Source organism: Folsomia candida, unplaced genomic scaffold (assembly GCF_002217175.1).
Source record: "Folsomia candida strain VU population unplaced genomic scaffold, ASM221717v1 Fcan01_Sc037, whole genome shotgun sequence".
NCBI lineage: Eukaryota > Metazoa > Arthropoda > Collembola > Entomobryomorpha > Isotomidae > Folsomia > Folsomia candida.
In genome coordinates, this window is record NW_019091229.1 from 312,352 (window position 1) to 326,824 (window position 14,473).

At 38.6% G+C, this 14,473-nt stretch overlaps 2 protein-coding genes across 2 annotated transcripts; both read right to left on the bottom strand.

Annotated features, from left to right (window-relative positions):
• Nucleotides 1-341: 341 nt before the first annotated feature.
• On the bottom strand, nt 342-6,957 carry LOC110860995 (zinc finger protein Xfin-like). The gene is made up of 20 exons (XM_035860907.1): nt 5,489-6,957; nt 5,342-5,422; nt 5,204-5,257; nt 4,648-5,096; nt 4,272-4,586; nt 3,950-4,186; nt 3,737-3,886; nt 3,528-3,662; nt 3,421-3,465; nt 3,213-3,347; nt 3,004-3,135; nt 2,900-2,921; nt 2,270-2,660; nt 1,961-2,195; nt 1,760-1,894; nt 1,537-1,671; nt 1,321-1,467; nt 1,113-1,247; nt 638-858; nt 342-559 (listed from the first exon to the last, which is right to left on the bottom strand). The coding sequence occupies exons 4-20, from the start codon at nt 4,868-4,870 to the stop codon at nt 392-394; spliced, it is 2,961 nt and encodes a 986-aa protein (XP_035716800.1). The 5' UTR covers nt 4,871-5,096; nt 5,204-5,257; nt 5,342-5,422; nt 5,489-6,957; the 3' UTR covers nt 342-391.
• Nucleotides 6,958-8,989: 2,032 nt separating this feature from the next.
• Nucleotides 8,990-13,099, bottom strand: LOC118439495. Its single transcript, XM_035860864.1, has 4 exons — nt 12,923-13,099; nt 10,993-11,082; nt 10,837-10,896; nt 8,990-9,882 (listed from the first exon to the last, which is right to left on the bottom strand). The coding sequence occupies exons 2-4, from the start codon at nt 11,002-11,004 to the stop codon at nt 9,112-9,114; spliced, it is 843 nt and encodes a 280-aa protein (XP_035716757.1). The 5' UTR covers nt 11,005-11,082; nt 12,923-13,099; the 3' UTR covers nt 8,990-9,111.
• Nucleotides 13,100-14,473: the final 1,374 nt, after the last annotated feature.

Sequence of the window (14,473 nt, forward strand, 5' to 3'; positions counted from 1 at the left end):
TAAAAGTATTTAATATTTAAACCTTAAAGCTTTGTAATTACTAAAATATATGTATGTAAATAACGAAAACTACATATGTTTGCATGTTTGAGATCATGATTATATGGGATGTTGGTGCACGAGTTTTTATGACGTACTATCTAGTTTGGTATGAAATAGTTATTGATACATATGTACATATCCGCCATCTGGTCATATCACAAAGTTGGATATTACACATTTCAATATCTTTCATGATAATTATGCAGGGCGGTGTATGTACATATGTAATGTACCAAAAACTTTCGAAAATTTGGTCTGCAGCTTTACACCCATAGTAAAAGTACATATATGTATATAAGTCGGGTTTTACTGTCTTTATTTTAAATTATCAGTAAATATTTTTTACCATTTATTTACAACGGTGGTCATGGAGAAAATGTAAGCGGGAAAATTTTTTCCCACAAACTGAGCATGCGTAGCACTTTTCCGGATGAACGTGCAGGCGATGTTCTATCTGTAAGAGGATGTTGCGGAACACGGCGGGGCAGTATTGGCAAAGACATTGGGATGTTACACTCTATTTAGTAACAAAAATCAGCTAATAAAAATGATGTCCGGCATAAAAAATTACTAAAAATTTTGGATTTTCTTTTACCATTTTCGGGGAGTCACACCCCTCCAAATGCGTCACCCACTCAGCCTCCGAGCCAAACTGGGTTGCGCATCCGTACGGGCAGGACGTCTTGTCCAGGAAGTGGACCAGTTCGACGTGTCGATTCTTGTTTCCCGATGTGGAGAAGGTTTTTGAACATATGGCGCAGGACGGACGCGCTCCTTGGCTTAAGCTTGTCCGGAGTGAAGCACTGGGACTACTGCCTAGAAACAAATCTACATATGTATGTCTACATATTTATAATTGGATTGCAGGGAATCCAATTTAACCAAAAATCACACTTGCTTGCGAATAAACTAACTATTAACAGGCGTTATAGAAATCTTCGAAAAAGTGGATATGATACACAATTAAACTGAATTAATGACTAATTAAGTGTGAGGTTCGCTACTAATCTTACAACTTGTGATTTAATATGCATAATCTTTCTTTCTATCCATTCTGGCACCAAACTCACCGGAAATATACGTATCGGCAATGTGTTGATGAATATTCGTGTTCCTCAAATCTCGCCGGAGATGCTTATTTGTAGTGAATTTCTTGTTACATATTTTGCACGCAAATTTCTTTGGTGATACGTGACGCTGCAATTCTAAATAATGAGTCCGAATGATTTGTATATTTCAAGTATGTTGTATTATACATAATTACTGAATAAAACTCACCGGAAATAGAAGCATCCGATCTGACGGGATGAATATTCCTCATGTGGCGCAGGCAAGCGTCATGTCTGGTAAATGTCACAGTAGGCTGGCATATTGTGCACACTTTCGATTCAGCATTCCAATTTGGAACGATTTTCTTTGATGCGGCTACGGAAACAAATTTAAATTAGAAATGCAGTATAAAATTTTGTATGAAGTATGTAATCGTAATCTCACCGGAAATGTCAGCATCGGAAAGGCCGGGATGAATATTCTTGTTCCTTAAATGTTGAACGAGATGATAATTTCTAGTAAATTTCATGTTACATATTTTGCACGTAAATTTCTTCGATGCCGAACCCGGTTTCAAGCCTAAATAATAAACGAAACAAATTTAAATTACAAACTTACTTGAAATTAGAAATGCACTTTAAATTTTGTACGAAGGACGTAATCTCACCGACAATATCGGCCTCGGAAAGACCGGGATGAATATTTTGGTTCCTCAGATGTTGACGGAGATGCGAATTTGTGGTGAATTTCATGTTACATATTTTGCACGTAAATTTCTTTAATGTCGAGCGAGGTTTGAAGCCTAAATAGTAAATGAATCAATAACTTCGAATGATTACAATTCTTGATATTACTTAATAAAACTCACCGGCAGCGACTAAGCACACATATTTTGATTCAGTTTCGAGACTGGATTCCGAAAACGTGGTTGCATTCATACCGCACCCGTGATTACGTAGAGCACTTAGGCGGGTAAGTCTCTGTCCACACATAGAACAAGGGTAGCACCTTTCGGGATGTACGCGCAGACGATGTTCTATCTGCAAGAGGATGTTGCGGAACACGGCGGGGCAATATTGGCAAAAGCATTCCGATTCTGCACTCTAATAACAAAAATTTAAAAAAACTAATGATGACTCGCCCGAAGAAGTAATTAAAATGTGTTTTTTTTGTTTACCATTTTTGGGGAGTCACACCCCTCCAAATGAGTCACCCATTCAGCCTCCGAGCCAAACTGGGTCGGGCATCCGTACGGGCAGCACGTCTTGTCCAGGAAATGGAAAAGTTCAACGTGACGGTTCTTATGTGTCGGTGTGACAAAGGTTTTTGAACATATGGCACAGGAATGACGCGCTCCTTTGCATGGAACAATTGGAACATTGTAACATTTACGCATGTGCATTTGCAATAAGCTCAAGTGCGCGAAGGTGCGCGGGCAACGGGTACATTTCCGCATAAAAGGAACCTGTCCGTGAATGGAGCGTTTGTGTCGGAGTAACTTCCAGTTCGAGCAGAAACTCTTGTCACATTTTGAACATGGAAGTAGGTTCCGTTTTAGAGGGATGAGCCTGCAAAAAAATAGGATAATGTATATTTCGTAATTAGAAATCTTGGATTAAAAAAACTGAAAATTGTATTTAATCAAGTAGGAAAATGCATGAAAATTAATTAAAAATTGTGGGAAATCAAATTATAATTATATTAAAGCGAGTAAGGCTATTCTCAAATATTAAATTTTTTTAATTCTAAAAAACGACTGGAAAGTCTGGATCAGGAAATTGACTGATTGACTGGCACTTATACTCACCGATCTGTTGTGTTCGATACCGCTGTGTAAATAAATTTAGGATAAGGAGGGTAAATATTTTAATTTTTTATCATGTTTTTTATGGAGTGTGTAATCAATCTTACCAGAATTAGTGGCAGGGGTAATATTTCGATGCAGGCTTCTTGCGTGGCACAAGAGAGCCCAATTACTGGACAACTTCATCCCACATATTTTGCAAGGAATTTTTCTTGCTTGTAGTAAACGCCCATCGCCGCCTAAATAAATATATTCCAAGAATTAATTTATGATTGTACCGGGTAAAAAATTAGATTGTTATAATTTATAATCTTACCGGCAAGATCACCATCCGATTGGCCGGGATGAATATTCTTATTTCGAAAATGTTGACGAAGATGCGAATTTGTGGTGAATTTCATGTTAAATATCTTGCACGTAAATTTCTTTGTTGCCAAACGAGGTTGCACGACTAAATAGTAAATGACTCAAAAAATTCGAATGATTTATATCTTTCAAGTATTATTGTTCTTAATAAAACTCACCGGAAATAGAAGCATTCGAACGTGTAACGTTTCTCTTTGATGCGACTAAGGAAAGAAATTAAAGTTAGAAATTGACTTCAAATTTTGTATGAAGTACGCAATCTCACCGGAAATATCAGCATCGGATAGGTCGGGATGAATATTCTTGTTCCTTAAATGTTGACGCAGATGCGAGTTTGTGGTGAATTTCATGTTACATATCTTGCATATAAATTTCTTTAATGCCAAACGAGGTTGCACGACTAAATATTAAATGAATGAATAAATTCGAATGATTTAAATACTTTAAATGTTAGTGTAACTTAATAAAACTCACCGGAAATAGAAGCATCCGATCTGTCGGGATGATAATTCCTCATGTGGCGCAGGCAAGCGTCATGCCTGGTAAATGTCACGTTGGGTTGACATATTTTGCAGACATGTTCTGATTCAACATTCGAATTTGTAACGTGTTTCTTTGATGCGGCTACGCAACAAAGTGGAAATTATAACTTTACTTTTAAATTTTGTATAAAGTATGTACTCTAACCTGCAATAGCAACATCGGAAAGGTCGGGATGAATATTCTTGTTCGTCATGTGGCGCTTGTAGCCGTCAAGTCTGGTAAATGTGGCGTTACATGTTTTGCAAACATATTTCTTTCCAAATGCGGCTACGGGATGTATTTTCTTGTTCCTCAAGTGTCGCTGGAGGTCCGTATTTCTGGCGAATTTCATGTTGCATATTTTGCACGTAAATTTCTTTGGTGCTAAGCGAAGTTGCAAGTCTAAAAGATAAGTTGATAAGTACATTCGAACGGATTATAATCATAATTGTTATAGGTAGTTAAGTACATATGTGGTAAAACTCACGAGAAATATAGGCATCGGAAATGTCTGGGTGAATATTCTTGTTCTTCATGTGGCGTATGAGGCTATCGTACTGGGTGAACGTGACATTAGGTTGGCATTTTGTGCACACATATTTTGATTCGGCATGAACATCGAAATTTGCACCGTCTGAGTCGTCACTCTCTGCCGGCGTGGTGTCGTCGTCGTCGTCGCAGTTTTCGTCTTCGGAGGTTGGCTCGAATTTTACGGAGAATTCTTCTTCTTCAAAGGATCCAGTATCGTCATTATTGTTAGAAATAGTGTCAGCAGGACAAGCTGCTATTTCACGCCATAATTCTATTTAAGTGAATATAATTCAATTACTCACGATTAGTCAAATATGTAAATTATTATTTACCAATAATTTTGGAATCATTTCGCAGCTGATTAAAGAGTCCATTCCTGCTGGAAATGACGGAACGGAGAGCAATGGTAATATTTTCAATTTGCGTGGTCAATTTGGCCAAGGAGAGGATCGCGGAGGAGCAAATTTTACAACAAAATATTGGTGGATGATCTTCAGCTTGTAAAATGAGAGAAATTTGCCCCTGACTTAAAACGAATTTGGCAAGAATTCCCATTTCTTCGGGGGAGAGGACTCAGATTTGTCGATTCGGAGCAGATCGAACAGCGCCTTAATTCTTGCGATGAGTTATCGTCCTCAATTTTCAGGAAGTTGTGATCGTGTCGTTGCGGTGGGGTATTAAAATCTAATCTGTCGAGATGGATGGTGGAGGAGAGTAAATCTTGCAAAATGTGTCCCGTCCCATTTTTATTACAGTTGGGGGATGCATCTTTCGACATTTTCTGTGCAAATAAAACAGTGATTATATTATACTTTCCTCAATCTCCTTTGCAAAAATAGGTAATTGCAAATTGCAACTGGCTAAATTCATTAGCCGTATTTTTCTCACCTTTGGATCTTCCACCTCAGCAGCCACGTCATCCTGGTCGATTTCGGTTCCCTCCTATCCAATTAATTAAATTATTATAATGTCATGAAATTAAATGATGTTGAAATTGCCAAAATTTAGAAATCTACACCTACATACCTCGTTATCCATTCATTTGGTTAGTAAATTAATAAGCGGATTCGACCTCTTATTTCATTGTTTAGGGAGCAAAGGGTCTATCTGGAAGATTTTAGCCGACATTAATTTCATTCGATTAATTTAATTGAGAATTAATAAATTACTTACCAAATGCCAAGAGTATAGGGAGAACTTACATATTTACCGCTTTATTTTGTTTTGTGACTCATCTTGCCTCACTTTGTTAAGCTTATTTTCATACATAAACTAAAAATCTCAAAACATTGAAAAATTTGTTTTTCCTAAAAACAACATTTACTGCGGAACTTGTGCAAATGCGAAGAATTTTGAAAATTATGAGTGCAACAAATTCGTGAAATTGCTCGGTTTATCTGTGCTTGTGGTCATTGCGCGAACTTGGTGCTAACTTCTAAAAATTACAGGATTTTGAAAACCTGGGATTTTGGCAAGAAACTCGTTTAAAATTCATGCTGCATTGTGAAAAATAAAAAAATACAGGTACTCTCCATTCGGACACAGTTGAACTTTCAGAGAAATTGAGAATTATGAGAAACTACGGCACCGTCAGTCTCAAATTACCTCAAATTATGCTGACTGGGGACTCATAAATCTCAATTTTTGTGAAAGATCAACGAGCGTGCTCATTTTTTGTAGCGAACAAAATAAAATGGGTCTCATGGAAATTTGTGTTTTTGACAAGTAAACGATCTGAATTTCCAGTCTGGACGTGAGCGATGTTTCTGAGAAGGGTCGGCATGTTATAATAAGCAATTGTGTATGTATGCATGTATTTCTCCCCTAAAGTTATCGAAAATTTCTCCATAAAATTACCATACACATTTCCTCCTACCAATTACCACCTCCCTCACAAACAACACCAGCCCGATCAGTTCCAGCATCAAGCAAAGCGTTATCATTGGCTTGATATGGTTCATATTTAGTCTCACAACTCCCCCACTTTCCCTTCGTCTCCTCTTATTGATCGGATGTGCGGTCCATCTTGCCCCAAAAATTTAAAAATCCCGCCTCCTTAATAGATCTGACGTAATACCCGAAATACCCGGCTTCACTGAAGGATCTCAGCATCTTTCTCACTGCAGGACCGAGTAGGTCGTCTCCCACGCCGATGTAGATCGGATGGATTAATTTGTCCGTAGAAATCTGGAAATCCTTTTGAGGTGCGACTTCTTCTGCCATCATTTTCATTTTTGGCAACTGTTCAACTTCGGAGATGAGGACGTCGGGCGTGGTTACGAGTCGGGTTAGCTGGGCGACGAACTGGGGGACAAACGTGGTTCCCTTGCAGGCACATTTGTAACTTTTGCCTCGCGATCCACGACCCGATCCACGACTGGCTCGTGGATCGGATCGCAATTTACGATCCGGTTCGGCTCGCGATCCACAAAGTTACAAGTGTGCTTGCAGGACATGATTTTTGCCATGATTTTGGCGAAGGTGGGGTCCTTGTTGAATAAGGATTCTTTAGAAAGGGCGGTAAATACGTTGGAGACGGAGCGAAAGGAACAATTTTGAGAGGGATATGTTGCCACGGGAATGTGGGCGTAGGTCGAACCGTTGACGGGGTAAGCGGTGCCTGGAATTATTATTGAGCGATGGGATGTTGAAAGCTGGCTGTAAGAACAACTAAACATTTCAATATTTTTACCAGATTACCAAGCTGCGAATTACTGCCGGTTATCAAGCATGAATCTATACTATTAGAGACCTGATATATTACAGAGGGTGTCCGCAGTTTATATGAACAGTATGAATTACCTTATAACTTCTGAACACGATGACTGTGAATTACTTTAGCGATCTCAATGTGTTCTCCATTTTTCCTAGCAACAAGTCTGAGTCTTGGTTTCCAACCTCCAAACACATTTTGACACGTTTCAGGGGAGACAAGATCCCATTCATGATTTACAACTTTTCAAAGCCCAACCAAAGTTCATGACTTCCTCTTGAAAATGCTTTGTTTCAGGCATCCAAACCCGAAAAAATCCATCTGACCCGTGTCAGATTACTGCTTATGGACCTCGAAATAAGATGTCGAGGTCATTCCGGTTCTTTCTTATAAATCTTGGGCGTAATGCCGAATTGACCAAGCAGTATGTGAAGATGCAGTATCGTTATGGATGCAAACTTTGTAAAGCTCCTCAAATTGCTTCGTTCGAATTTTGACCTCCAAAAGCGTATGTAAAGCACTCTCCATAAAGTGCTTCGAGTTAATTTTTGCATTAGACCCAACAGGTATCAATTCTAGCACTCCACGGCTCGTCATTGCACCAACCACCAGAAATCCGTCAGACAGCTTTTCCTTCTTTTCAGACCCATAGTTTGAAACCTGCTTCTGGTCGTTTCTGAAGCGAATCATTTTTATCCTGTTATAGTTTAAAGGTAGCAGAGTGCCCCCTCCAACGTGACGACAAATTCGGAATGTTTACTCCCAACATGACCTTCAAACAGCCTCGGACTGTTAATTTTTTGTTTACAACATTGGATGATTTTAGTGTTCCGAATTTCGCCTTCCTAAGGACTGCTTTTTCAAAGTTGTGATTTATAACACGATTAACGTGTTCAATAGGCATCTGGGATTGTTTTGTGACGTTTTTTTGGTCGGATGCTTCTCATTGAGAGGGAGGCGGTCATTTTTCTTGAGGGTGGGAGAATTCGTCGTTTTGAGGGGTGTTCATTTTTAGATATACATTGGTCGGATTTAGCTAATCATCATCGTTTTCTTGCAAAATTGATGAAGGGATATATGGGGGACACGATAAGATGGGTTTCAGATTTTTGGATAATCGTTTGGGCACTTTCCGCGGCCAAATTAGCTTCGGAAACCGCTTTTACGGTTCCCCCACTTTGGGGTCGCTTTTTGGGGCCACCTTTGAAGATACAAATTTGAAACTTTGTACAGCTGTTGTCATGACCTTGAAGTTAATGTGTGCCAAATTTGGCGCCAATTGGATCATCCGTTCGCATGTTACCCGTGTAAATCTAGTGTTCATATAATCTACGGACATCCTGTAGAAACCTGGTTTCAGGCAGGTATTGATTTCTGGGTATTAAAGAAGCTATACCACTTGGTATGAAAATTATACAGCTGGGTAAAAATTTGCTACAAAGGTATTATTACACGATATTAGGTGTTACTTAATACACATTTTTATAAACCTCGTTATCCTTAACAATTTTTCGAATCATTTTTATTTAAGCCTTACCCTCACGCGAGGAGGAGAATTTCGGAGCAGGAATATTCTCCTAGTCTCATCCTTCTCTCTCGCTTTGCAGAATACATGGAATCACACATCTCGGAACTTTGCATCGACCCTGTGGGGGGGAGGAGTCGACCTCAGGGAGATGCATCCTCCGGTGTTTAGAATTTGGTTTTCTGCGTCTGATGGTATTTTTTTCAAATTTTTTGGACTGGCGCAAGGTACACTTATGCCCCTTACCAGTCTACATAAGGTTACATCACTTGATGGTAAGGGGCATAAGTGTACCTTGTGCCAATCCAAAAAATTTGAAAAAAATACCATCAGACGCAGAAAACCAAATTCTAAACACCGGAGGATGCATCTCCCTGAGGTCGACTCCTCCCCCCCACAGGGTCGATGCAAAGTTCCGAGATGTGTGATTCCATGTATTCTGCAAAGCGAGAGAGAAGGATGAGACTAGGAGAATACTCCTGCTCCGAAATTCTCCTCCGAGCGTGAGGGTAAGCCTTAATCATAAAGTTGAATTTTATAATAATTTTATAATAAATTTTATTCCGTTTGTTTTTTGCACGCCTTCTTATGCCCCGCTTTCCACGCCTTTACCTGACACTCTTTCGAATGATACACGGCCTGCTTGCATTTCCCACAATGAGGAAATTCCCCCGGAGTCAACTCAATTTCGACGCAATCCAACCCATCGCAAATTTTATTTTTGCCATACTCCGGTCGCATTTTCAACCCCAACATCATCGACACCAAATCTTTCTCCAAGTTATCAAGCTGACCGACAGCTTTACCCTCATTTTCGACCGTGTTTGTCGCCTTCTTAAACCTAATTAGAATCTTCTTCGCCTGCGAGGGCAAAATTTGAGCAGCCATGAAATTGTTCCAGGCTTCGTTCGACGCGATTTCCTTCAAAGTCAACAAAAACGTGGGCTCGATCCGTTTAATGTCGTCAATCCTGGTGTCCTCCGCCAAGTAGTCGATCATCATGTACAACCCCGTCGAGTAATCGGGCCATAGCCGCCATCCGACCGTGACGGCGTCGCAGAACGCCTTCAGTTCATCGATCGCGCGTACGACGCCGAAGGGAATTTTCTTGGGGCGATGGTACAATCCCCTGAGGAGGCTGTCGTACCCATCGTTGAAATAGTTGGCTCGGTCGATCGGAGGCAGTTTGACTACGATTGGGATCATCAATTTGAATCCAGCGACAAGCTCGTTGAATTTGAGGAGGGCCGGGAGGTACGGTTTCACCTTCTCTCTCATGTATTCCTCCTCAGAGTCTGAGTCGCTGAAAGTGTCACTGATCTCGTGGAGCTGAAAAATTATACATGAAGGGAACAATGAACGCAAATAAAATTATCTGTATATTGAACACAAGTTGTGCTGAACAAATTAAACTAGCAGATTAATTAATCCTTAGGGGAGATTCATAAATTATGTCACGCAAAAATCCCGATTTTTTAGACCCCCTCCCCCCTTTAACTTGTGTTAAGAATCTGCTACACTTTCGCAAAAATATTTACTAGGGCGACTGCTTCTTATGCAAAAATAAATAATAAAAAAATAGGTGTCGAAGAGACGTGACTTAGAAAATTAAAAAATGAAATTTTTATTATCTGAATCTGACAATGGAAGGTTCAACTGCTTCTCGTGTCCAGGGTATGTACTTAAATACTGTGTTTAGAATATTAAAATCTACTAGTACCCTAGATAAAGGATTAATTCATATTTCCTTGTAAAACTCATTTGGCGCCGTGGCGTGGCGCCACATTCGCAAAACTTGAATTTCTAATTCTAAAAATCGCCAGAGCTTTCAAAATCCTAATCGGGCATTCAAAATTTTAAAGTAAAATGGTGACAAAGAGTTAAACTTGCGAATGGCTTCACATTATTCAAAGAATCTTAAAAATTAAACATAAATTTATGTAATTTTCCTCTGAAAATTTGTGATCTGTGATTGTGGTTCTTTGATGTGGTCTCAGTGTGACAAATCTGTGATTTGTGATCATTTTAAGCCTAGGAGTATGAAAGTCCTACAAAAGCAATGGACGTTTGAAATAGGTCAAAAAATCTGGATTGGATCCGCGCCACATGCGGCGAATATGAGTGTTACAAGGAAATATGAACGAATCCTTTATCCTGGCCCCAGTAGATTCTTAAAAGCATGGTGGGTACCTTGGACACGAGGGGCAGTCGGGAACAATCCCTTGTTCGCTAGTAATTAAATTGCTCTCAACTTGTCAAAATGAAGAATCATATTTATCTTACGGTTGGATTTTCAACCTCAACCACGGCAGCGTCGCCATCTTGGTCGACATCGATACCCACCTATCGATCCCAAAATAATTAAATTATTATAATAACATGAAATGAAACAAATGATGTTGAATTTGACAAAAATTAGAAATTCACCTGCGAACTTACCTCGTTATTCATTTCAGTAGTTATGTTAATGAATGAAGAAGCGAACGGTGTCAAACTTGTTAGAAATTTTGTGCCTCGTGAGCAAAGTGTCTAAAACATTATACAAATAGGGGTAAATTAGTTATTCATTTCATGTGATGCAAGCCCAGTTTACTTGCGAATTAATAAACTACAAGTGTAGAAGCCCGTCAATCGACGTGCAAAATAGGCGTCGATAAGCCCGTTACCCCAACATTAGTGAAATTAGCCTCTCCGGTTCTGTGCATAGTGGAGAGAGAAAAGGAGAGGCTAACTTCTCAACTAAGGAGTAGAAGGTCACTACTTGTCGGTCCCCGATTTCGATCTCCTTTGGATATGTTGTAGTACTACATGAGTGTAGAAAAAGTGAAGGAGGGTTAGACTCCATGAGCCCATTTACGCCCGCCACACCCCCTCAAAGGCGCCCAAACCCCCAGAGTTGCCACACTAAAATCATCGCCAAAAATCGAGTTGTGGTCAGATTTGGATGAAATTTACATTTTTGTGATCCCAGATAGTTGCTCTATCATACCCAATAGCAAACTCAACTTTTTTGAAATTTCGAATTTTTTCAACACATACCCTTGGTCAGAAAATCTTCGAAAATATTGAAAATTTCAAAAAAATTGAGTTTGCTATTGGGTATGATAGAGCAACTATCTGGGATCACAAAAATGTAAATTTTTTGAAAATCTGACCAAAACTCGATTTTTGGCGATGATTTTAGTGCGGCAACTCTAGGGGTTTGGGGGCCTTTGAGGGGGTGTGGCGGGCGTAACTGGGCTCATGGAGTCTAACCCTCCTTCACTTTTTCTACACTCATGTAGTACTACAACATATCCAAAGGAGATCGAAATCGGGGCCCGACAAGTAGTGACCTTCTACTCCTAAGCCACCGACCCAGCCAGCCAGCCAGCAGCGATACACTCGCCTGCTTTATATAGTTTAGATGTATTTAACAACAACAATTATCAAAATTGGAATTTCGAATGATAAAAAACTTTGATTTGGTTAAAATTTGTAGTTTGTAGAGCTGATTTTTGTGACTGAAGCCCTACCAATAATTTGGATAAACTCTAATCCAAGGGAGGGGTTGAAACTCGTAAAAACTACAAGTGGGTGGATTTCTCGATGATCGAAGAATACTTCATAATGGGAGACTAAAAGATGTTTGAATTTCTGTTACTACAACCTGAATATTTGTACATAGCGTTTTTCGAAATTCGAAAAAAATTTAAAAGAATTACTTTGAGTAATTTTGGACAGCAATTTCATTTTTTAAACGGGGAGAAATTGATCAAATCCCATAAAGAACTATACAAAACAAGGTACACTTAAAATATCAATACTAATGAGGATTAAACCGGTACGAAAAATCGTTTTTTAGTATTGAATTGTGTTTTTTTTATTGCAAAAATTCATAGAAGGGTGTGGTCCCATTTTCAGAAAATGGGACCTTAATGCAAAATTGTAGCTATTCAAACTTGGTCGGCATTCCTTGTGTAAGTAGTTTTTCATTAGTTTTGTATACATTTGACTAAATTAGTGAATTGCACAAAAAATGTATTATGTAAATAGTGTAACACTAAAACGCTAAAATGATATGGAAAATTCCATATCCACACAATAACTACGATTTCTAAATTAATCGCATATTTCGAAAAATTGTAATCTTACTATACTGTTTGCCGTTAAACAATGACTTTCGTGCAATTTCTGGATTTTGTATGGATATTATTGAATGCCTAAAAATCGATTTATGCACTAATTTTGTGTTGGCTTTTTTTACCAGGAAATGTTGATATTTTCGAATTCACAAATTTGTAATTTTCTTTTAATAGTTTTTACTAATTGGAGAAAACATGAAATCGACTGATTTATATATTTTTAAATATGTCAGGAACTTATTTACCAAGCTCTGGAAAAAAGACAGGATGGGATTACTCTGAAAACTGTGAAAAATATACACAGTAATAATTTAATTAGTTTTCTTCAGTTTCACTTAAAAGAAATATCTTAAATTTCAATTCGATTTTATAGAGGAAACAGGTTTATTCGCAATGATGTTGAGTGAACTAATAATTTTACACTTGTGAAGGAATGGCAAATCAATGATATAAGACGTACATACGTATAATAATAACGGATGAAAACTTATTTTCTTGCACGATTTGCACATCATTACTCATATTTCGCTTGTCGAAAGTATGCGCACAGGGGACATCCATAAATTATTTCAAGCATAAAACATGAATTTCTTGACCCCCCTCCCCCCTTTAACTTGTGTCACATAGGCCTTTGACCTTCCCCTCCCCCCTTTCGCGTGACATAATTTATGGACGGTCCCACAGAGTACCAAAACGTTTTGGTTTGGATACCACGCAGCAATACAACACGTTTGCAACATAAAATGCAACGTGATGCCTTACATCGGAGGAATAGCGATACAACTCTTTCTGATTCATTTCATGCAATTCTGCATATACATATTTAAACATCAGCGTTATGAGCTGGATTATTAGCTCACCCTGCGTAGCACGGGAGCTATTGAATTCCTCTTGTCCGTCCGTCCGTCCGTCTGTTAACGACCTTTTTGCATCAATTGATGCTAATTAAAATGTACCAGGTCCATTTTATTATAAATTAATAGCACCATTGGTGTCTAACAATTGGTAACACAAAATGATGCGAAATAATTGAGGGAAGCGATGTAAAACGCACCAATAGTGCAGAATATCCGGAAAAGATAATCCTACAATTTTGGCATAAAGTTATTAAAGTTAAAGCTGGCACTTGGTGTCTGATGCTGCGCAGGTGGTGCATACTAAGTCCGCCTTTTATTTTGCACCCTTGGCGCAAGAATGTAAGAAAATTATGATCTCTTTTGTCGGCTTATTCCGCACCTTTGGTGCAAAGTTATGTCCAAATCATTGTGAACCTTATTTTGCGCCTTATTAGCTCACCCTGCGTAGCATGAGAGCTATTGAATTCCTCTTGTCCGTCTGTCTGTCCGTCTGTCCGCCTGTTAACGAGTTTTTTGCATCAATTGATGCTATTTAAAAATCCCCTTGACCATTATTGAATAAGTTAGACGCACCATTGGTATTGAACAAACCGAATAGAATTTTTTAATAAATTGATAGCACCGTTGATATCTAACAATCGGTAACACAAAATGATGCGAAATAATTGGGAGAAGGGATGCAAAACGCACCAATAGTGCATACTACTCGGCGGATTTTATTAGACAATTTTGACATAAATTTTTCAAAATTATCGTTGATCGTTGGTAGGTAATTCTGCACCAGTGATGCACAAGTTTTGAACTTTCCTCGATGCATAATATTTATTGATCTATTTTGTTGGATTTTTCTACACTATTGGTGCAATATTGAATAAAAATTATGTATCTATTTTGTATAATTTTTCTGCACCATTGGTGCAATATTGCATAAAAATTATG

What these genes read in the sequence shown, in the direction of transcription:
- LOC110860995 (XM_035860907.1), bottom strand. Translation starts at nt 4,870, where the DNA reads ATGGGAATTCTTGCCAAATTCGTTTTAAGTCAGGGGCAAATTTCTCTC. An exon ending in ATCCGATGCTGATATTTCCG is followed by an intron (nt 3,466 to 3,527) that starts GTGAGATTGCGT and finishes TTCTTTCCTTAG; the next exon opens with TCGCATCAAAGAGAAACGTT. An exon ending in TGTGTGCTTAGTCGCTGCCG is followed by an intron (nt 1,895 to 1,960) that starts GTGAGTTTTATT and finishes TTTACTATTTAG; the next exon opens with GCTTCAAACCTCGCTCGACA.
- LOC118439495 (XM_035860864.1), bottom strand. An exon ending in TTGAGGTTGAAAATCCAACC is followed by an intron (nt 9,883 to 10,836) that starts GTAAGATAAATA and finishes ATAATTTTTCAG; the next exon opens with CTCCACGAGATCAGTGACAC.